The 20,292-nt window shown below is 37.5% G+C and overlaps 3 protein-coding genes across 5 annotated transcripts; 1 reads left to right on the forward strand and 2 right to left on the reverse strand.

Moving 5' to 3' along the window:
* Window positions 1-3,387: 3,387 nt before the first annotated feature.
* LOC120000435 (scarecrow-like protein 15) lies at window positions 3,388-5,357 on the forward strand. Its single transcript, XM_038848523.1, has one exon. The coding sequence runs from the start codon at window positions 3,482-3,484 to the stop codon at window positions 5,000-5,002; it is 1,521 nt and encodes a 506-aa protein (XP_038704451.1). The 5' UTR covers window positions 3,388-3,481; the 3' UTR covers window positions 5,003-5,357.
* Window positions 5,358-5,540: 183 nt separating this feature from the next.
* LOC120000444 (G-box-binding factor 1) lies at window positions 5,541-10,466 on the reverse strand. Of its 3 annotated transcripts, none has more exons than XM_038848549.1 (13): window positions 10,290-10,466; window positions 9,798-9,839; window positions 8,851-8,933; window positions 8,698-8,745; window positions 8,527-8,616; window positions 8,317-8,406; window positions 8,031-8,188; window positions 7,835-7,892; window positions 7,529-7,577; window positions 7,237-7,445; window positions 6,718-6,795; window positions 6,027-6,152; window positions 5,541-5,900 (listed from the first exon to the last, which is right to left on the reverse strand). In XM_038848549.1, the coding sequence occupies exons 3-13, from the start codon at window positions 8,908-8,910 to the stop codon at window positions 5,796-5,798; spliced, it is 1,071 nt and encodes a 356-aa protein (XP_038704477.1). In that variant the 5' UTR covers window positions 8,911-8,933; window positions 9,798-9,839; window positions 10,290-10,466; the 3' UTR covers window positions 5,541-5,795. The 3 variants fall into 3 exon arrangements, with proteins under 3 accessions (XP_038704477.1, XP_038704463.1, XP_038704469.1); XM_038848535.1 differs by having other exon boundaries at window positions 8,851-8,985; XM_038848541.1 differs by lacking the exon at window positions 9,798-9,839 and having other exon boundaries at window positions 8,851-8,985.
* A 1,143-nt stretch (window positions 10,467-11,609) lies between these two features.
* LOC120001693 (homeobox-leucine zipper protein ATHB-40-like) lies at window positions 11,610-13,453 on the reverse strand. Its single transcript, XM_038850118.1, has 2 exons — window positions 12,977-13,453; window positions 11,610-12,037 (listed from the first exon to the last, which is right to left on the reverse strand). The coding sequence occupies exons 1-2, from the start codon at window positions 13,400-13,402 to the stop codon at window positions 11,804-11,806; spliced, it is 660 nt and encodes a 219-aa protein (XP_038706046.1). The 5' UTR covers window positions 13,403-13,453; the 3' UTR covers window positions 11,610-11,803.
* Window positions 13,454-20,292: the final 6,839 nt, after the last annotated feature.

The following is a 20,292-nucleotide window of genomic DNA, read 5'->3' on the forward strand; positions in this document are numbered from 1 at the left end:
CCACCCACCCCATATTTGCCTAAAAAGGCTTTATGAGATTGCTTTGTAATTGTACTAGTATACAAGATAGAAGATCCGCCACTATTTTTTCTTTTTCTTTTTTCTTTTGAGCGGGTGAATGGAAGCCATCTTTGCATGAATTATTGTAGAAATTTGGAATCTCAATTCCATCTTTTTGTGTGCTACAAGCTTCTGTTTATCCTCTAACCCGCGTGTGTCCCGTGTATACTTATTATATAGAACCTTAGTACCTAAGTATTTGACTAACTCATGCATGCACATAAAATACTCATAAAACTTGGAAATTTTTGGTCACGAGTTCTTGCAAACATTAGAAAATAACAAGATATTGGAATATCATATATTCTATAATCAATAAGAACAACTGAGCATGCACACCATTTGGACAACCAACTAAGCCAGAATTTGAGCCGGATAGGCATGCATAAACCCGCACGATATATTAGTTGGGCTCGGTCCCAACACAAACCACTTAGAAATAATTGTACCAATTTAGAATCAAAATCCCAACTTCGGATGAGATTCTTTGGATCCTAAATTCGAAGAGATAATCAGTTAGACTATCGTCAAGTGATTGATGACATATATGACCTTAATCACTTTGGTACTCCAAATAACTTTTTTATGCTAGTTTTAGTATATACATTCATTAAAAAAACATGATGAGGTGCATTATATTCTTTAATTAAATCACCAATCATGTCCTCAGAAGATCCCAGAGGCAGAATGATCCGTCACATTGCGGGGATTATGTTATTAAAACAACAATGTGAAAGCATTTAGTTTATTCAGCCCCTTTCTTTTTTAAAAAAAACTTTAAGAGTAAAGGTGTTGAAGAAAAAAGTTAATCATTGTTCTTTAAGTTAATACAAAGATTGCCAAATCATTAGGATTCCAACATTGGATCCCTTTTTAAAGTGATATATAAAAAGAACTATAAACCAAAAAAAATAATAATAACACACGCAAGCTTGATTACAACATAATTATTCGCGCATCAAACAAATATATTTATTGTACTACATTGTTGCTTATAAAAATGGTTGGGATTACACTTCTTTCGGCTATAAATGACTACAATTTTTCCATAAAATTATGTTAAATCTTGATTTTTAATATGTTATTCAGTATTTTGGTATTCATAATGTTATAATATAATAGATTTTGGAGAAAAAAAAACATATAACCTAAACTTTTTTTAGTAACCGAGAACAATCCCGTACAAGCATGCCCTTTGCTTTGAACATCTTATATACGCCTAAACTCGGATCATCATACCCGCAAGTACATCATGTAACCTAAATTTTTTTTGGCGACGTGAAACCCACCCAATTGTCCTCCGAACAATTGACTGGCAAACCCCAAGCCACATAGAAGACCTGCAACCCCCATGGAACATTTGAGACCTAAGCCAATGCCTAATGCATGAAGATAACGCAGAGTGACATTCACATACATTAGGCAGATCAAGGGTCTATCTCTCAAATTGCGATAATGAAAACACCTATAAAACTTGAACTCATGACCTCCCGCTTGTGTTAAAAGTTATCAAGATCAAGTTTACCATTTCAGCCAACGACTCATGTTTCATATAGCCTAAACTCTCGATGCTAATTCCTAAACTTGTTAATAGTAAACACTGAAAAATGTCTTGAGTTTCTTCTCCAAAATAATTTTTAAATAACTAAAGAACCTTTCATCAGTAAATTGACTTGATAAAAAAAAAGAAAGAAAGTCATTTAAAATTCAATCATAAATAGCACAATCACAATGAGAACATATTCTCTTTCTTTCACTTTGGCCGCCCAAGGCAATCCTACCTGGCGTGGTTTTTACGCGCTGACTATTTGACGGCAACAACACTGACTCCCAACTTTCGCTTCCATTAATTCATGCATGCCCGACAAAAAAAGTCTCAGTGGATGGGTCCTACAAAGAGTCATCCCATCTCCCAAGCAATCAGGTCCTTATGTGGGATCCACTTGAGGGTCTTCGCCCTTCACTCTTCAGTCTTGAGACTTCGCCTCTCTCGTCTAGAATTCCATGAACCTGTCTTGCAAATTTGCTTTTCAAGTGTGAATAGAATGCCAAATTCGTTCTTGAGTAGAAGTAACTAGTAAGTTTATGTTCTGGGATTTTTAACATAAAATATACACAGAAGAGTTGCTTAGATATATTTATTGTTATATATGTAGATACATACATATTCTTTGTGTGCATGCACTGTATGTAGAGATCTGATGCGATTTTACCAGGAAAAAAAACCATTCTTCGATATATAATATATTTTCTTGTATACATGGCTAAACTCTTCTAACCGATTAAAAAGTTTGGTAGGCTACTTTGAAGTTTCAAACTTTCAACTTTAAAGGAAAGATACAGATTATCTGGATCCCCTTTGTTATCTCCAATAATCTAAAGTAGCTCTTTTAGTCTTAAAGTACTGCTTTAGAATACTGGTACTTTCCCTAAACGATATATATATATATATAACTTATCACATGCGCTGACCCGTAAATTTTTCATAATATAGGCTTCAAACAATAAGCGTTAGATTAATCCAACGTTTGAGATTAATAACATGTTTGAGAAAAAACCAAAAATTCGATTTTAATTTTAGGTTTCTTGCTTATCAAAAAAAAAAAAAAAGGTTTCTTCCGCTTCGCATGGTATGTTACTGCACAGAGTTCTGCCTGTCGCACAGATTCTTTCCTTAGTAGAGAGTTGTCCGTCGTCACATAGATTCCTTCCCTAGCACAGAGTGGCAATACCAAATTTGGTCTTGGTTTAAAGCTTTGATGTGCCCATTGTCTGGACAGCTAGCTGGTTGTGGTGTCGAGACACTTTGTGAGTTCTTCTAGTTTTGCACTGCAATTTTAGGATTTTTGACTTTTTTGCCACTCAAGTTAATTGTCCGGACAGCCAATGAAGGTGTATGGATATATATTCATCTGACTGTATTTCTTCAGCTCCAAAAATCTCGAACTTAACTAATTCTATCCTGTTTTTCTGTAAAATTAATAAGAAATGTCCATAAGGGTAAAACCAACTAAAATAAGTATAAATACATTGACTAAGAGTTAAAACATCCTAATTAAAAGATATTGACACCTCAACTTTGAGGTTCAATCACCATGACCAAAACAAATGGAACTTTAACTCTCACAATTGACAATTCTACCAACGAAGCTGCGAATCCTGGAAAGCAATTAGAAAGCAACGAAGCTTGACTAACAAGATTGAAAGAGAGAGAGAAAAAATAATGGTCTTTCTAGTGTTGATTATGTCATGGCCATACACGTCTCTCACACATTCACATCCCAAATATTATTCCCATTAACCCCACCACCCTCTCCCATGCACACTAAAACAAAGCTATATAAAAAGCCAGTAGTCATAACCACAAAAAACGCCCTCCCTCTTCCATTCCTAATCTCTCAAAGCAAGAATTGCACAATCTATGCTAGCTACCACCAACACCATTGCACAAGACTTTGTGTACGAACCCACCTCGGTTCTTGACCCGCATCAGAGTCCTAGTCCAGAAACGGAGAAGCCGGTGGTTTCCGGTGTAATAGACAAGCTGTCACAGCCTAATGATCAGCCTCCTTTGGATTTGGATGATCACGCGCTACAAAATTTTGATTGGGACTCTGTTATGGGATATTTGGAGTTCCATGACGAATCTGTAGTGCCTGCTTTGACGAATCTTAATCCTCAGTTCAGTAGAACCGCCACCGATTCTCATCAGATTACCCATCAGCTGTCCGAGTTGGTCGGGTTTAATCAATTCGTGAACCCTGATTTCAATATCTCTGATGGGTTTTCAAATGCAATTCCATCGGTTGATTTTACGAGTAATTGGAGCAGTATGGGTCTTGATTTTGTTCAAGAACTCATCAAAGCAGCTGACTGTTTTGACTCGAACGAGTTACAGCTCGCTCAGGTGATACTGGACCGCCTCAATCAACGGCTCCGATCACCAGATGGAAAACCGATTGAGAGAGCTGCGTTTTTCTTCAAAGAAGCACTTCAGTCTCTCCTCGACGGGTCGATTATTCCTAACCGACTCTCTTCCTGGCCGGAGATTGTGCAAACTATCAGAGCCTACAAAGCCTTCTCGTCTATGTCTCCGATTCCAATGTTCACTCTCTTTACTGCAAATCAAGCACTCCTCGAATCCATGGAAGGATCGCCACCGTTCATTCACATCATTGATTTCGATATCGGACTCGGTGGCCAGTACGCTTCGTTAATGGGAGAACTTGCGGAGAAAGCGATCTCTTGCAAAATCAACGCTCCTGTTCTTAGAATCACTGCCGTTGTGGCCGAAGAATATGCGATCGAAACCAGATTGATCAAAGAAAACCTCACTCAGTTCGCTCAAGAACTCAAAATAAGATTCCAAATCGAGTTCGTTCTTATCCGAACTTTTGAAATGTTAGCTTTCAAGGCGGTAAAGTTTGTGGATGGAGAGAGAATCGCGGTTCTGTTGTCTCCCACAATCTTCCGCCGTCTCGGCACGACGACGAATTTCGCTAGCTTTTTCAGTGATCTCCGCCGCTTGTCGCCAAGCGTTGTGGTTTTCGTGGACAATGAAGAATGTACTGAATCTGGAGCGGCGTCGTTTCGGCAGAATTTTATTAACAGTCTCGAGTTTTACTCGGTGATGTTTGAATCACTTGACGCGGCTGTTGCTGGGAGTGATTGGGAGAGGAGGATAGAGATGTTTTTACTGCGACCGAAGATTTTTGCGGCGGTGCAAGCGGCAGGGAGGCGAGTGGCACCGCCGTGGAGGGAGTTGTTTGGTGGAGCGGGAATGAAGCCGGTGCAACTGAGTCAGTTCGCGGACTTTCAAGCAGAGTTTTTGCTGAGCACGGTACAAGTGGATGGGTTCCGAGTGGCAAAAAGGCAAGCTGATTTGGTGCTTTATTGGCACCAACATTCCCTGGTTGCCACCACGGCTTGGAAGTGTAGATAGTTGCAGTTGCAGGCGACTTACGCATGTCAGTATTTTTTACACATGATTTTATATAGATCATGTAATACATGTGGATTTCACGATTTTACATGGATCATACGAGTTTATCTCGGTATTTGCAGCGGGTGGAACAAAAATTACTCGGATTTTTAGCACTATGTTGTTACTTCAATGCAATTTACAATTTTGAGTCAAAATCTAAAGCAATGTATAGGGTTCAAGTCTCATAAAAAATGTACGTGTGCTGTATCTGGAGAGGCGAGAAAGGACTGCGAGTCTCTGCACAAAGCTCCACATCTTGTTACTCATGGCGTAAAATGTTATTCCAATTGGCTTGTTTTTGTTTTGGCAAAGGTTATAAAATTGTGCAAATATGTCAAATGGAAATTTCCCAATAAGTTCAAAGCCCTGCTTTGAATCATCTTGAAACAGGCTAGCTAGGACATAACCGGTTATAGACTGAGACACGAATATCTCTCTTCAAGAGATTCAAACCCTTTACAGCCAACCAAAGACACAGCTTGAAAGTTGAAAAGACTTCCTGGTGAAAAGAAAATTTGCTTCAATCACTCTTTCGTTCTCAAATAGATATTTCATACAATGGTGCTTTCCCGATCGATTTATGGCCTGAACAGAGTTGAAATTTTGGAACTAAATGTTACAGTTACAACACAAGGGTTAAGGGTATATATCAGTAAGGAAGATTAATATTCTATGCTCTACTAAAGCCAGCCATGTCCAGAGTTGAAAAAAACAAAGTTATGGTTGGCTGGGTGCTCTCTCAAAGATTTCACTATTTACTGTTTCCCTCGCCACCACGGGACTGGGCGAGCGAAGTATTATTGCTTTGTTCAAGGTTTTCTATTGCTTCTGGTCCGCACAGCCGAATCAATTCTTCCTGTGCAACAACAAAATCATGCTTGTCAAGAAAAGGGCTGTAAGTCTCAGAAACCAAAAAACTTAAGGATAAGCATGCAAAATCACTTTGGAACAAAAAAAAGTCTAGAGCGGAGCAATAGTTAACCTTAATGCTATTGTTTTCGGAAGTAAGCTTTCCACATTCCTCAGAAAGCCTCTTTAGTTCATCTTTAAGGTTGCGATTGTCATTGTTCAATGTCTCCACCCTGGCTTGTAGCTCTTCACATTCAGCCTGATTAGAATGATAAACCAACAAATAAGCATTTACCACAAAATCAACCAAGTATGACTAGTAAAACTGTTCTGCCTCCTAAACATTTGAAGTAATTGAGAGAGAGAGAGAGAGAGAGAGAGAGGCGCACAGTTTCCGACCATAGCCAGTTTACTCTACTAAAAATCCTCCCTTTCTCTAGTGAATGCATGCACATTTTATTTTGTGGGCAGGGAAGGGGTTTTGTTTTTCCTTCTTTTGGGAGGAGAAAATGGGGGTAAGGCCCTAATTGGGTGAAGGGGAATGGTAATTTGATTTGAACCCCTGGTGTATAGTTAAGTTTATGGACTTAGCTAGTGGTGCTTGCCGGTGAGTGCAGGGAAGGAAAGAGAGCAATATAAGAATAATGACATCAATTAGGCTCCTCATAAGTCAGACCTCTACCTTGAAAAGCATCTATTTGTGGGTGTATATACTTGTAAACACACCTAGAATGCTTGATTAGACCAAAAATAAGTAAGAATTATACCATGCAATAGAACATCATCAGCCAAATTTAGATAGAAATAGGAGTCGAGATTTATACCTGCTTGCGTAATCTTGATCTTCTGGCTGACTCCCTATTAGATTGTTTTCTCTTCTGTCTTTTCAGTTCCCGTTCATCCTGTTAGAACAGAGCTACAATGAGTGAAAGGTAGAAATATTAAGTAAAAGGATAGTCTAACTGCCATATATAAAGATGCCCCAATAAATCAGAGTAAGTCAGAGACTTGTTAACTAAAAAAGGGGTAAGAGTCACAAGTGCATCAAAAGTAGATGACCTCCTAGAATAGCATATCATACAATGAAGGCACACCAATAAATTACAACATAACTTGCAGAATAAAAAATGTAAGGTGCTGATGGTCAAAGCTGTGAATGAGAGGGAGGGTGTAGCTTTCCCTTTTTTCCCTTTTTTTTTTTCTGGAACAGCAGAGGGAGGGAGATGGTAATTTAGAGGTAAGCATACCTTCATCACAAAACACCTTTGGTTATCATCTCATACATAAATGGTGATTTAGAATAGAGAGAAGCATAACAAAACAAGTAACTGAGAGGCTCATACATGGATCCAATGGTCAGGCGCTACACTTGAAATAGGAGCGACTGCAGCTGAGGCACCAGATGGATTTGGCCTCACTTTTGCAGCTCCAGTAGCAGTAGAAGACGGGTTCCAATAGTCCATCCCAATATTTAGATTAGTTGCAGGCATAGAGCCTACAGGCTTCCCAGGCACTGAAACCTGAATATTCCGAGTGCTATTCTGTGCATTGGCTGCAGAAAAAATCAATGTAAATGGACAACTATTGAAAACTAAACAGGTCATTACCAATTTAAATTGGAGATTAGAAACATACCATCAGCAAGCATCTGGTCAAAACTTCCTTTCTTATTTGCACCATATTCCTGAATTATTAGGGCAGATGATAATTAGAAGAAATGCTCATCATGATACCAAACATTCTAACATTACATAGAGATTTGGAATTTGATATTCCAAAACCGTTCAGAATATCTCATCTAGGTTGGCATGCGTAACCAGACCCACAATAGTCTCTAATATGGTTTGCAATACTTCAGCCGGATCATTAGCCAGCCCAGATGGAGTGATTAAGCAAAATTAATTAGGTAATGGGCATAACAGACTCAGCAGAAATATATACCTGATGGTTATTTTCGTCGTCAGTATCTGATGAGCCTTCACTACCACTTTCAGCATTGCTGAAAAGTAATTATATTATCAGTCGACTGTGCATCATGAACGATACAAAGTACAAACATTGCAAATCAACATCCATTACAAATTATATGAAAGTATATCATACAAGATTGCAACACCAAACTTAAAAACAGGAATACCTTTGAGAGGCACCATCATTTCCCGAACCTGAAGTCGCCTTTCCACTCTCGCCAGCCCTGCCTCCTCCAGTACCCTTAGATGTTTTGGCTGAATTTCGCTCTTTTCCATCGGCGCCCTTTCCTTCCGGTTCTGTATTTGCTTGCACTGAGTTTGGAGTCTAGAAGAATTGAAGATATCAAACGAGATGCCCAAGAACACTTTATGTTAGAATATGTGGTAAGAAAGAGATATAAGTATATAATGATACCAAACGGAATCAACACAGGATGGAAGAATGAAAATTACCATGGCCATATTTGGGTGGGCATAGACACCCCCTGGCGGATATAAAGCTCGGTACGGAACTGGTGTCCCATATGGTGTGAGTAGAGAATGCTGAAGATTTTCAACAGAAAGGGAAGTCAGAACACGCTCCTTAATGGAAGGGGGAAATAGCCATTCTGTCTCTGAGTATGTAAACCTGCACAAATGTTCAAATGACAGGAAGATACGCACCTGGCCTCCCCATATATAGGGGTGGGGAGTTGGAGAAGCAACAGTTGAGGCAAAAAATGGAGGTGGAGTAGCTCCGGCACCATAATAAGCCTACACAAGAAGCTGATATGTAAGCATTTAAGACTATCTATTGAGGTGTCATATTTATGAAGGTAGGTTGTGAGCAAAAACCTGCATAGAGCTTGGCCAATCAGGATATGCAGGCGTTATTGGTATTTCCTGTCAATATAAACCAAAAGGATCAGGAAGTTGTGTTCACTGTTGTGTACAAGCTGTACAGGGTGTGCATCTATGTTGAGAAAGTCAGAGAGAGAGAGAGATAACCTGAGTTGAAGATGCTGGTTTAGAAGGTTTAGCAGGTGCGCCCTCTTCCCCGGTTCCCATTCAGGCCAGCCCAGTAAAACGCCCTAATTTCAAAATTCAGATCCGAGTGTATCCTAAATGATATCTATGAAGCAACTGAAAAGGAAAACACTTATCAGAACTACAAATTTTCACTTTCATCACACTAGTTGCTGTTACAGTTATGAATAAGCCAAAGTGATTGAATTAGTTTCATATATGAAACATACTCAATCTTCATTCACCTGATAAAATCTTCAAAAAACTTCACTTCTAACATCTGTTAGAAAATTTCATCAGATGCCATACCCATTCACGCACTTTGATATAACATACCTCACATTCCTCTGATAAAATTTTTCAATATTGCTGCCTCTATGCCAGCAAAACCAATCGACCTATAAACTCTAAAAAATCAGGCTCCGTCGGCGTCAAGAGCCCAGTATATGCTAGAGTACGTGCTATCAATTTACGCTAGAGTATACGCTGTTTAGGTCTTCCTCAAAAACCCTCCAAAAAACTGAAGCACCCAAGCATGTAAAAGCCACAAACAATTTGTCTCCTTCAAGTTATTGCCTGATATAGTGATCTGCCCCAGAATCACACCATGATTTCCTTGAGACACTATACCATCTATACTCAATAATCTAAGATTCCCAAACAATTATACAACGGTTCAGTTCTGTTTCTTGTATGAGCATTCCTCAGTAACCCAATAAAACAAACTCAATATCTCAAAACAGGAAAACAGAAGACACAGTTATAACTACTGTTGCAGGTTTCCTTACATGTGTGACACAGTATCTCCTCTCAAAAAGGGTAATAAATTGCTGTACTCCTAATATATGTTCGTGACTACTAAGTATAGGTTTATCAGTGACACAAGTAATTCTGTAAGACAACCAATTACTGATTTGCAGGATACTCACCTACGGCAATCGCAACTTGAATCCATAATTTCTTTCATGAACCTGAAAACCCAGATACTTTTTCAGGATTCAAACGTGTATAGTGCAAAATTTATGGTAAAAAGCTAGTTTTAGCCCTTCTTATCTCTATATTGAGTATATGACATATTTAAATCGCGAAAGGAATAGGAGAAAAAGAGAGAGAATCACTCATGGCTCATGGGTCAATTTTCAAGCTGAAACCCCCAACAATCTTTCCATCCAATCCACATAGCTTCAAATTATACAAACTCGTAGCATAAATTGTTTCTACTCCCTTAAAAAAAAACCCAGTTGAATCAACCAATTCAAGCCAAACAAACGCAAGTCCAATCTTAATCAACAACAAATTATCCATCAATCCAATAAAAAACCTCAATAAGAACAACAGATCCCAAAATAAAGAACAAAAAGGAGCCAAAACTAGACATACAAAAACTGAAAAACACAAGGAGAAGAAGAAAAAGACAGAACCTGCTTTCATGGCGAGTGAAAGAGAGTGAGGTGGAAGTCCAAGTGGAAGACACCAGAACAGGAACTCTCCCTAGACACGTTCTCCTTTTAAATCTTTTTCAGACGGAAATCAACGGCTGAGAATTTGCGAAAAAAATATCCCTAGAGCGAGAGAGAAACAACAGAGAGAGAAGCAGTTTGTTTCCTTTGTTGGTGTGTGTTCGAGGGATTGGTCACTGGTTAGGGTTTAGCTGGTGACACGTGCGAGAGAGGATTCCAGCTGTCACTTCTTTATTGGATTAAGTGTCTGACAATGCGTGAAAACTATGTGACTCATCAATGACAACTATGTGAGTTTCGGATAATCTTAAATAAACGAGTCTTTACTTTATAAAGAAATTATAAATCCAACGGTGGGAAGTCCTGAACGTGGACCGTAATCTTGCGCTTCTCCGGTATTGTCGACACCTGGACTACAGTACTCAATGCCTGTGCACCACGTCGGCTGATTAACACGAGTGGCCCACTTTTCTCTCTCATTTTTCTTGAGCTTTTCTTCTTGTGTGACTCAACTGTCTGGCCCAATTATTAAGCCCATGTATATTCGAAGTATTAGGCCCATGGATCTCAGAACCAGACCACTATTATAATCAGTACTAGAGTTCTCCCGTGAAGTTGGGCTGGGTCCAAATAGTAACCCATCTTTCTCTTGGGCTGCGGCCCATTAGTTCAGTTTTGAAATTTGATACTGTAATGAGGCATGGCATGCACTCATGCTCCTGAGTCTCGACTGTGGAGTGTTTTTTTTTTCTTCTTATAAAAGGTTTAAACCCCAATATTTCATTTTATAATAGCAAACATTACTCCTAACATTCTAACAATATGTTAACAGTCTAGGAATTTAAAAACACTAGTAGAGGAATTACAAAACCGAAGAACAAACACCGGACTAACACAAGACAACACTGAGATGTACCTGAATAACACCGTTGAGTGTTAATTGAAATCACTTATATATTAATTAATTATAACATTCTCTTCAAAATAATTTATTTCCTTGTCTTTTCTTTTTCTTTGGTGAAGAAATTTCTTTCCTCCTTGTGATATCACCTTACCATGTCTGTTGATCATCTCACCAAATCTAGCATGCACGTACGTGTACATTGCCCCTCACACACACACACACATAGTTACATATCTACCAAGCTAGATGTGACAAGTGAGCCGTTGATTGAACGATAATCACATTGTATGTAAAGGATCGTCCACCCATTAGATCGTGGGTTCAAATCTTATCCCTTCCCAAACTCCTATTCAAAAAAAGAAAAAAGAAGAAGAAGCTAGATGTGTATTTGGATATCATTACGTGCATAGGGTGACAACATATGTAAACATACTTTACAGTCAAAGAGGAAGTTATTTAACTAACTAATGACATTTGACCTTGTCAGTCAAACTCAAACACATAGAAGAACACTAGATTTAATTTACATAAATTAGATTTGTCCATATCCACAATCCTTAAAAAACGCGCATTAAAAATAGTTACATATCATCCATTCCATTCCTGGAATGTAATTGTTTTCTGGTAAATAGAAGACATCATCGCCTGCTTCAACTAATCCAAACTGTCCAAGAAATAATGGATCCATGGCTTCCATTGTCAGTGATGAACTTGGACTATGACTGCTGGAAACCCCTTCGGCGCGTTCTGAGAGGCGCTGGATCGTCCTCTCTGCTTCAGAGAGTTGTTCTTTCAGTTTCAATACCTGCAATGTTTAAAATAATTCAATTTAGATTAAACAATTGATGAAAATTGTCCATCACGTGAGAAGGTCGTGTCCTTCGACCAAATGGGTCTCCGTTAGGCCCAGAACACTAGACCTTAAACTCAAACAACGTTGTACGGGAACCCCAGCTACGTAGTGACAACTGACAATTTATGTCGTTTGTTGAGGTGGCAGGATCCTGTTTATTGTCAAAATTTTCTCCTTTTTCTTTTTTCGTGGGGTTTTTTATGGCCTCAAACAGGTAACGAAAATGATAAACATCTTTTGCATTTACATCCCAGTTATTCCAGTTGGATGCACAAGATGTCGGCCTATCATTACTAAGTAGTTCAACCCAACAAGTGGGCATGGCTTTCTTCGAGCCAAGAGCTCATGCACCTTCAAAGAATGGTGGGTCACATTCTCTCTATAATAAAAGTTCATAAGAGATAAGAGTAATGTCATAATCAATTTCATTTAATCTAAACCTATTTTGTCATAAATTACGGACTGAGAATGCAGCAGGTACTAAATTCGTACATGTTAATTAAGCAACCCTTTTTCACAAGCTAGCTGGCATGACACCCGGCCTGTAATTATTAACTCCTCATTTTGTTTTCTATGGAAACAGATAAATACATACAACATATGAAAAAGCTTGTTAAAATATGCTAATTTTCCTCAAAAATACTAAATTTAAAGCACGACAGAGTCATTTTGATAAATCAAAAGTATAAAATAATGATAAATATTCCAGCATTTTATTTCCCAGATATCCAAGCGGCTGCTGAGTCGGACACATATCGATTCAAATGATTTCGTGCACTCCATATAATTCATATGAAATCTTGTGTCTACAACTCAACATATGGGAAACTGTAATACCAGCTGCTGGAGGTTCCTATTGTTACTACTAAAAGAAATGGAATAAGAGTGTACCTCAGATTCAAGGCGACATTTCTCGACCACCACACCATCATGTGCAGCCTTCAACTTGCCGTACTCCTCCTCAAGCTTCTTGTTCTTCCACCGGGCGCGTCGGTTCTGGAACCAGACCGCGACCTGGCGAGGGTCGAGCCCGAGCTCCAAAGCAAGCTTGTCCTTTCTCTCAGACTCCAACTTGTGTTCATTCCCAAAGTTCTGTTCAAGTTGATCAACTTGCTCCGCACTAAGCTTCCTCTTCTTTGCCTCAGTACTCCCATTCTCTCCTCCTCTGTTCTTCTTCTTCCTCCGCCGCCTTGGCTTCCCTTCACCGGTAAACTGACCTTGTTGTGGAATCATTGGTGTGTAAACACCCGGAAATAGTTGGGAGATGAGTACCATATGATCATGATCAAGCTTTTGATGGTTCATCGTGCTTGTCATGCTGGCCTTCTCTCTTGTTTCTTTCAATCAACTTATTCCTTGTTGAAATTTTGGATGTTGGGAAATGTGGACATTTATTTATAAGGGTTGAGTAGAAGTGAAGGATGTCACAACTCACAACACTTTCAAAAAGAAAACAACTACTTTTCCAAAAGAACACTTGATTTTCCAGTAATATCAATGATGCCATTGCCTGTTCAATCATACTTTGAAATGTAGACAAAAATGGGTGTCAATGTCTCTAATTGTCCGGCTAAAGAAGACCATGATGACTTCGTTGGCTTTTATGAGTGTACAAAATTTATTTTTTTGAAGAACAGCTATCGTATTTATCACCATCTCCTCTTAAATTGTACAAAAATGGTATCATGTTCACAAAAGAAACCAGATGTCTTATGGGTGAGGAGATTATGGGAGTAGTGGCAAATTAGGTTTGCTCAAGGGAGCCAAGCGGAGGAATCGAACTTGGGTATAATCAAATTGAGTATATGTCCCAATCATCTTGACTCAGGGGTTGTTGGCGTTGACAAAATTTGAGGGTCACACTCGTACATGTGAATTATCCTAAAGTATAGGAAAGGATGAAAATAAACACAGAATTATTCTATAAGATTGTTGTGTGACACTTGTTTTATTAAAACCCAAGCTATAGGAAGTAGGCAAAATATTGGTTTTGGGGATCCGAAACATGACCACCTCGAAAGTCAAGAAATAATATAGAAAGAAAGGTAGAATGTGGCCTCTGGATTTGGACATGTAAGTCACATTTGATTTGTTGTCCAATTAGGTGGAATAAATTTCTCCTCTTTCAATGTCTACTCAAAGCCGGCTTTAGCTAGCTATGGCCATGGCTATAAACAAAGACCTAATACGTGGCTCGAGATGGATATATATATATATGGGTTGTAAATGTAAAAATGAATAGATAAACTATGGTTGGTAAGAAGTGAAACAACGTGGAAGTGAGCTAGTTGCTTCCTTACACCACTGATTAGGATGTGTGTGGGATTAAAATATTAAAGTTGTTGGAGCAATTTGAGGCTACCAGTGATTGTCGTCAACAATGACGTTTCGTTTTGTTGTTAACTATATATATATATATATATATATATATTTATACACTGATTGGAGCTATATATTAATTAACTTTTGTGGCTAACCAATGAGAGTCCTACTCGTTTGCCATTGTGTTCCTACTTCTTACGCTACAGTGATTGATTAACGGTTTTACGGAGGAGAAAATAACCCCAATGTGAGGGTCACACTCCCACATGTTCCATCTTCAAGGAATAAGATCCTCTTAAGTGTTTGATAATTTTGATATTTACTCAAGTTTATGAGGAACACCATAAGTGTAGGTTTGGGAGGTGGTGTCCGAATAGATGGTTCAGAATATGTAGTTTTTGAGATAGAAGACAATATGTTTGGATGGGTTAAGTGTGTGTCCAGATAGTTGATGAGCCTTGTAGCTTTTCAGTATAAATAGAAGTGTTTTTAGGATTATAAATTAGTTTTTATTGTTTTATTTCTCTAGGGGTTAGAGAGGCAGTCAGACCTAATTAGACAGAGAGCAAGGTTTGGAACACTTTGTGGGAATCTTAGTGTAATTGGGTTCTGAGTGTGGGACTGTAAGAGAATCCAAGATGTAGAGTCTTATAGTGTGTTTGGATTGAGGGATTTGGAGGGGATGGAAGAGAAGGGAAAGAGAATTTCCTTTCAATTCCCTTGTTTGGATAGTTTATAAAAAATTGAGAGGAAGGATTTGAGGGGATTTGGGAGGAAGATTTCATTAAATTTTTGTCAAAATTCTTTCCTCCCAAAATGGAGTCATTTGGAGGGAAGAGATTACTAATTAAGTTACTTATAAGTTTAAAACATATTTTACCATTGGACATAACACTTAAACATAAATAATAAGGATAAACTAGTAAATTAAACTACTTTTCTTTCCTTTCTTTTTTTATCTATCCAAATATGAGAGAGGGAAATGTATTTTCCCTTCCATTCTCTTCTCTTCCTTCCCTTCCCTTTCCCTTCCCTTCACTTCCCCGAAAATCCCTCAATCCAAACACACTCTTAGAGTGTGTTTGGATTGAGGGATTTGAAGATAAGGGAAGGGGAGATAAGAGAAGGGAAGAGAATGGAATGAATAATAATTTTTTCCCTCTCTTGTTTAGATAGATAGAAAAAAGAAATAAAATTAGTTTAATTTACTAATTTATCCTTATTTTTTTATGTTAGAGTGTTATGTACAAGGGTAAAATAAATTTTTAACATATAAATAACTTAACAAATCATCCATTCCCTTCAAATGACTCCATTTTTGGGGAGAAATAATTTTAATAAAAATTTAATGAAATCTTCCCTCTAATTCCTTCCAAATCCCTCCCCTTAATTTTTTTTCTTAACTATCCAAATAAGGGAATTGGAAGAAAGCTCCATTTCCATTCCCTTCCCTTCTCTTCAAATCTCTCAATCAAAACACACTCTTAGAGAGTATGAGTTGGAGTGGGGCTTATGATAATATCTTGGGTATTATTGGGTTTATTTGGTAGAGATGTCACTGAGAATATAATTTTACAAATTTCTCATATATATAGTGAAAGTTTATTTGATTGTCTTTTGCAACATCTGTGGTTTTTTTTTTTTCAGGTCTTGGAGTTTTTTCACATGTATTCTTGTGTTGTTATTCTCGATTTCAATTTCTCCACTGTCTTGTGATATATATGTTAAGAAGGATCGGGGCAAATTTTCCAACAATAAGTGAATTTTTCTAGAGTCAAATCATTTAAATTCAAAAGTTACTGAATTTGATTTTCACTGACAATAATATTCTTGTGATCATATATTGTGTTTTGACTCAATTTATCATTTCATCATGTGAAAAATTTATATGCACACAGATAATCCGAATTTAGACTCATATTAGATATACGAAGGACAAATTTATGTAATATCATTTACCCTTAAAAAAATATCATAAGGTCGAATTGCCAAGATTAAGTTATATTACTATCCATGCAACAAGGGCCTATATATGACATCACTACCACTTGGCGCAACTACGGGAGAGAGGGTATCAATGACATCACTAGCCAGGACAGACAAGATAAAACCCCAATAGGAAGTGCCTTTTTCAACGGCTCAAATTATTCCTATGACTGTGAGATTGATGAGATCGAGGTGAAGTGGGTATTTCCAAAGGAGAAAAAAGAAAGCAAATTCTCGAGCACCCTTATTAGAAAGAAGAAAAAGTTAATCAACTTAATTAAGTGAATTAAGAAAAACAAAGTAGCCAAACAACTTAGACTTTGACAAATGTTAATGCATGTGTTACGTATGGTATTTTTTTACCTTAGAAAAAATGATGAGTTCAATCATAAGCAACAACTTCCATTAAGCATGGGCGTCCCCAGGGCGATCGAGACTAGTGGTCGCTCAGAGTTCCCATAACCCTAAGGGCCCATATTTTAAAAAAAAAACTAGATTATTAATATTATAAAAGTCACAAAAAATACTAAATGAGTTAGTTATATTGTCTATTGAAAGTAATTGTCCGAAAAAAATTGATTACACCAACATAATTAGTAATTTTGCATTTTAAAATGTTACAAGATTCATATTTTTAAGTAATATGCGTCATTAAATTTTTTCTCAGATGACTCATTTTTAGAAGTTTGTCCGGGCCCCGAAGCACTCAAGTATGCCACTACCATTAAGTATGAAATCAAAACTAAAACGAGGCAATCTGAGTTAATTACGTGAAAACTTGAGGGTTAGGAAGCTTGAGTAGTTATATGATTTATTTTAATCAAGTTAGGCATAAAACGCTACTCACAGCTAGTTTTTCTTCTCACCACCTTCCATTGTGCAAATAACAACAACATTGCCCACGTGCCACTTGTAAAATAAAAAATTAACCTACTAATACAATATTAGGTCTTCCTTTATAAATATAATTATACGATCGAAACCAATGCAAGTTTTTCCATTGAGAATCACGAATAACCCAGATGACACTCGCGTGTAATATCTTATAGAGATCTCGAATTTGATCATCTCCATCATTATTCAATAAAGTTTTCCCGCTGAGGACCGTGCTTATGGCTCAAGCTCAAGCTCAAGCTCAAGCCGAGCTAAAAGCGAGCCACATTAAGCTTTAGGCACAAAGACTTGACAAGGACAACTTCCATTCCAAGGAAAACGCACATGCATTCAACAACATACTTTTTACGTGTCACAACCCCGCCAATCACTTCAAGGGGGACCACAATATTCTATCCATACACGTGTAAGCTTTCAGCGTCTGCCGTCCAATCAGGACTTATGCGTTCACGTTTCCCCAGTAAGGTAGCCGCCAAAGACTAAAACAACACTCTTTTACGGTTTTACCCATTTAAAGTCAATTTTTTCCCTACACGATAACCACTCTGGGTTCTGTCACTAACCCTGGTTATAGTAAACAAAGCTAATGAAGCTCCCATGGATAAGTTGTTTTTCTTTTTTTGGTAAGTAATGGAAAATTGGAAATTTCTTCTTCTTTTAAAAATTACTTATCTTCAAGAATTTGTATACGTACATTGAATATACATTCATGCGTAAAAATCTTTGCTGCTACCTTCTCCAAGTGCATGCACTGTCAAGTGTTCTTTATTACAAGTTTCCTTAAATTGGCTAAGCAAATACCTAGTAGCATGCATACTCGTAGTGTCTTTTGTCTAAATAGGTATATTTTGGAGTGGATAAAGATAAACCTTATGTGTTGTTTATTTGTGGTGTCAATAGGAGCGGTTTCGATTTCCACTTGAAACAATATTTTTATGAGCATAGCTGAGTTTTGACTCAATTTATATTGTTATTAAGTGAAAAACTTCTGTATGTGCTGATCTAATGATTCGAATTTTGACATATGTCAGTTGTTCAAAGAATAAATTTGTCTCGTATCATTCTTGGTTAAAAAAAATCACAATAAGCGGTAATATTAATTGGTGTTTGAGATTTGTGAACATAATTGAACTTTTTTTGTTTCTTCTGTTTTGTGGGGGGAGGGTGACAGCTTTCTCTATTTGCTTAATGAGGTTGTTTTTCTAGAAGAATGGGTAATCTAGTAATCAAAGCTTTGAGTCTTATTTTAAGGAATAAGCTAGAAAGGATAAGCATGTGATGATGAGTACTTAATTTGGGTTTACTCTAGGGTCCATAACTAGTATTAAAGTAAACCCCAAAGATGGTAACAAGGGATAAGGATGAAACTTTAGACAGAGAAACTTAAAGAGAGTGAAAGAGAGAGAATGTTAAGCTGGCAAGTTAACTTAAAGATGGATGCGCATGGTCTGGGGTGGATTCTCTTTGCCTTTTGAGTTGTTTATGATTATGGGGTTAATGAAAGCTTTGCTTTGACTAATTAAAAAAATCAGATCAGTGGGCTTAATTAAGGTATTTTGGCTGTCATGTTTATGCCGACATGTTCCCCCATCTTCCAACTGTTCATTAGATGCTAAACAACTACTAATATATTTGGTTATCAGAATCTCTTTCTTTTTTTTTTCTCTTTTGATTTAGCCAACTAAAATTGTTCCATATATTAAGGAAATCCACCCAATTAAGTTCCAATTACGAGGTCTCTAATTGGATCTCTGGAACCATCTGCTAACTTCACCATATGTGAAGAAAAAGAGAATATACAGTACTGGTCCCGACTTGCAGGTGTTGGGGTGGCATGAATCTTTTCTTTCATCATGTTAAGTACCGATGAACACCTAATATCTCCACTAATACGGTGGATCGATCGATCACTTTTCTTAGTTTTAGTGAGATGTTTGTATTTTTTTTTCATCAAATGTTTATGTACAAGAAAGTACAAACATGAGCTCAATGATGGTAACCTTACTTTATGTCCAATTTTTATGATGATCGAGTTAGCACTTAGCTGGGATGACGAATATCGATTATGCAGACTCCACTATCTTTTTGTCAAGTTTATAAATCAAGGAAAATAAGGAAAACAAAGAAGTAGAAGAAGTAGTGTTTGATGTAATAGTTTGTTTTCTAAAACTCTTTATTAGTCATGCATGATGCAGAGCCAACAAGGTACAAGTCATCAACCTTGCGGCTGAGGGATTGTCCGAGTTGGTTCTTGACATTTTATGAAATCCACACGTTACGAGCATAAATCCCACATCAGTTGGGTAAGTCTCAATCGAGTGGTTTACATTGATGAGCCTATTCTTTTACGATAAACTAGACATTTTTTTTTTGACTCAAATATCATTAAATGAGACCGTTTAAAGAGAAATAAAGTCGTGTAAATTCGATGTATCTACGAGAATTGATAAACTCAAAACCAACAATATAAGTTTTATGTTTAAAATATCTAGTCAACATTTTACCCTGATAAAATGCGAGGTACCTGATGTCGTGTAGGAAAACTTGCAAGAATGTGATGCACGAGTCCGGGGACTTATTCTGTCATAATTAGTCCAAACTCCAAAGTGATGGCATGGTTACTTCCCACCCATATAACCTTCACACAAAAAGGTATGATCTAACAGGTCTGACTGTCTGTGCATGCACCTCCCATCCCCATTTTCAACTATCCTATCTATATGTACACTATAGGCTATGCCCTATATGTTTATAGACCCTGCACCCCTAAGAGACCATAAAGTTTCACAGACAGGGATATCATATCTATGGGCAGCGCTAGATTTTTATTTGTTAATCTCTAGATATTTATTACCAATCCATGTATTTAGTCAATTTTTGTTTGTGTTGCATAAACCACTCTCACAATCCACCCCTGTTTCCCTCCCTGCCTACTAAATCCTTCCCTGTTTGGTCTCTAAGTGCGTGCGACATTTTATTATAGCATAAGATTCTTGGTCAGGCTT

This window comes from Tripterygium wilfordii, chromosome 1 (genome assembly GCF_013401445.1).
Source record: "Tripterygium wilfordii isolate XIE 37 chromosome 1, ASM1340144v1, whole genome shotgun sequence".
In the NCBI taxonomy this organism is placed as follows: Eukaryota; Viridiplantae; Streptophyta; class Magnoliopsida; order Celastrales; family Celastraceae; genus Tripterygium; species Tripterygium wilfordii.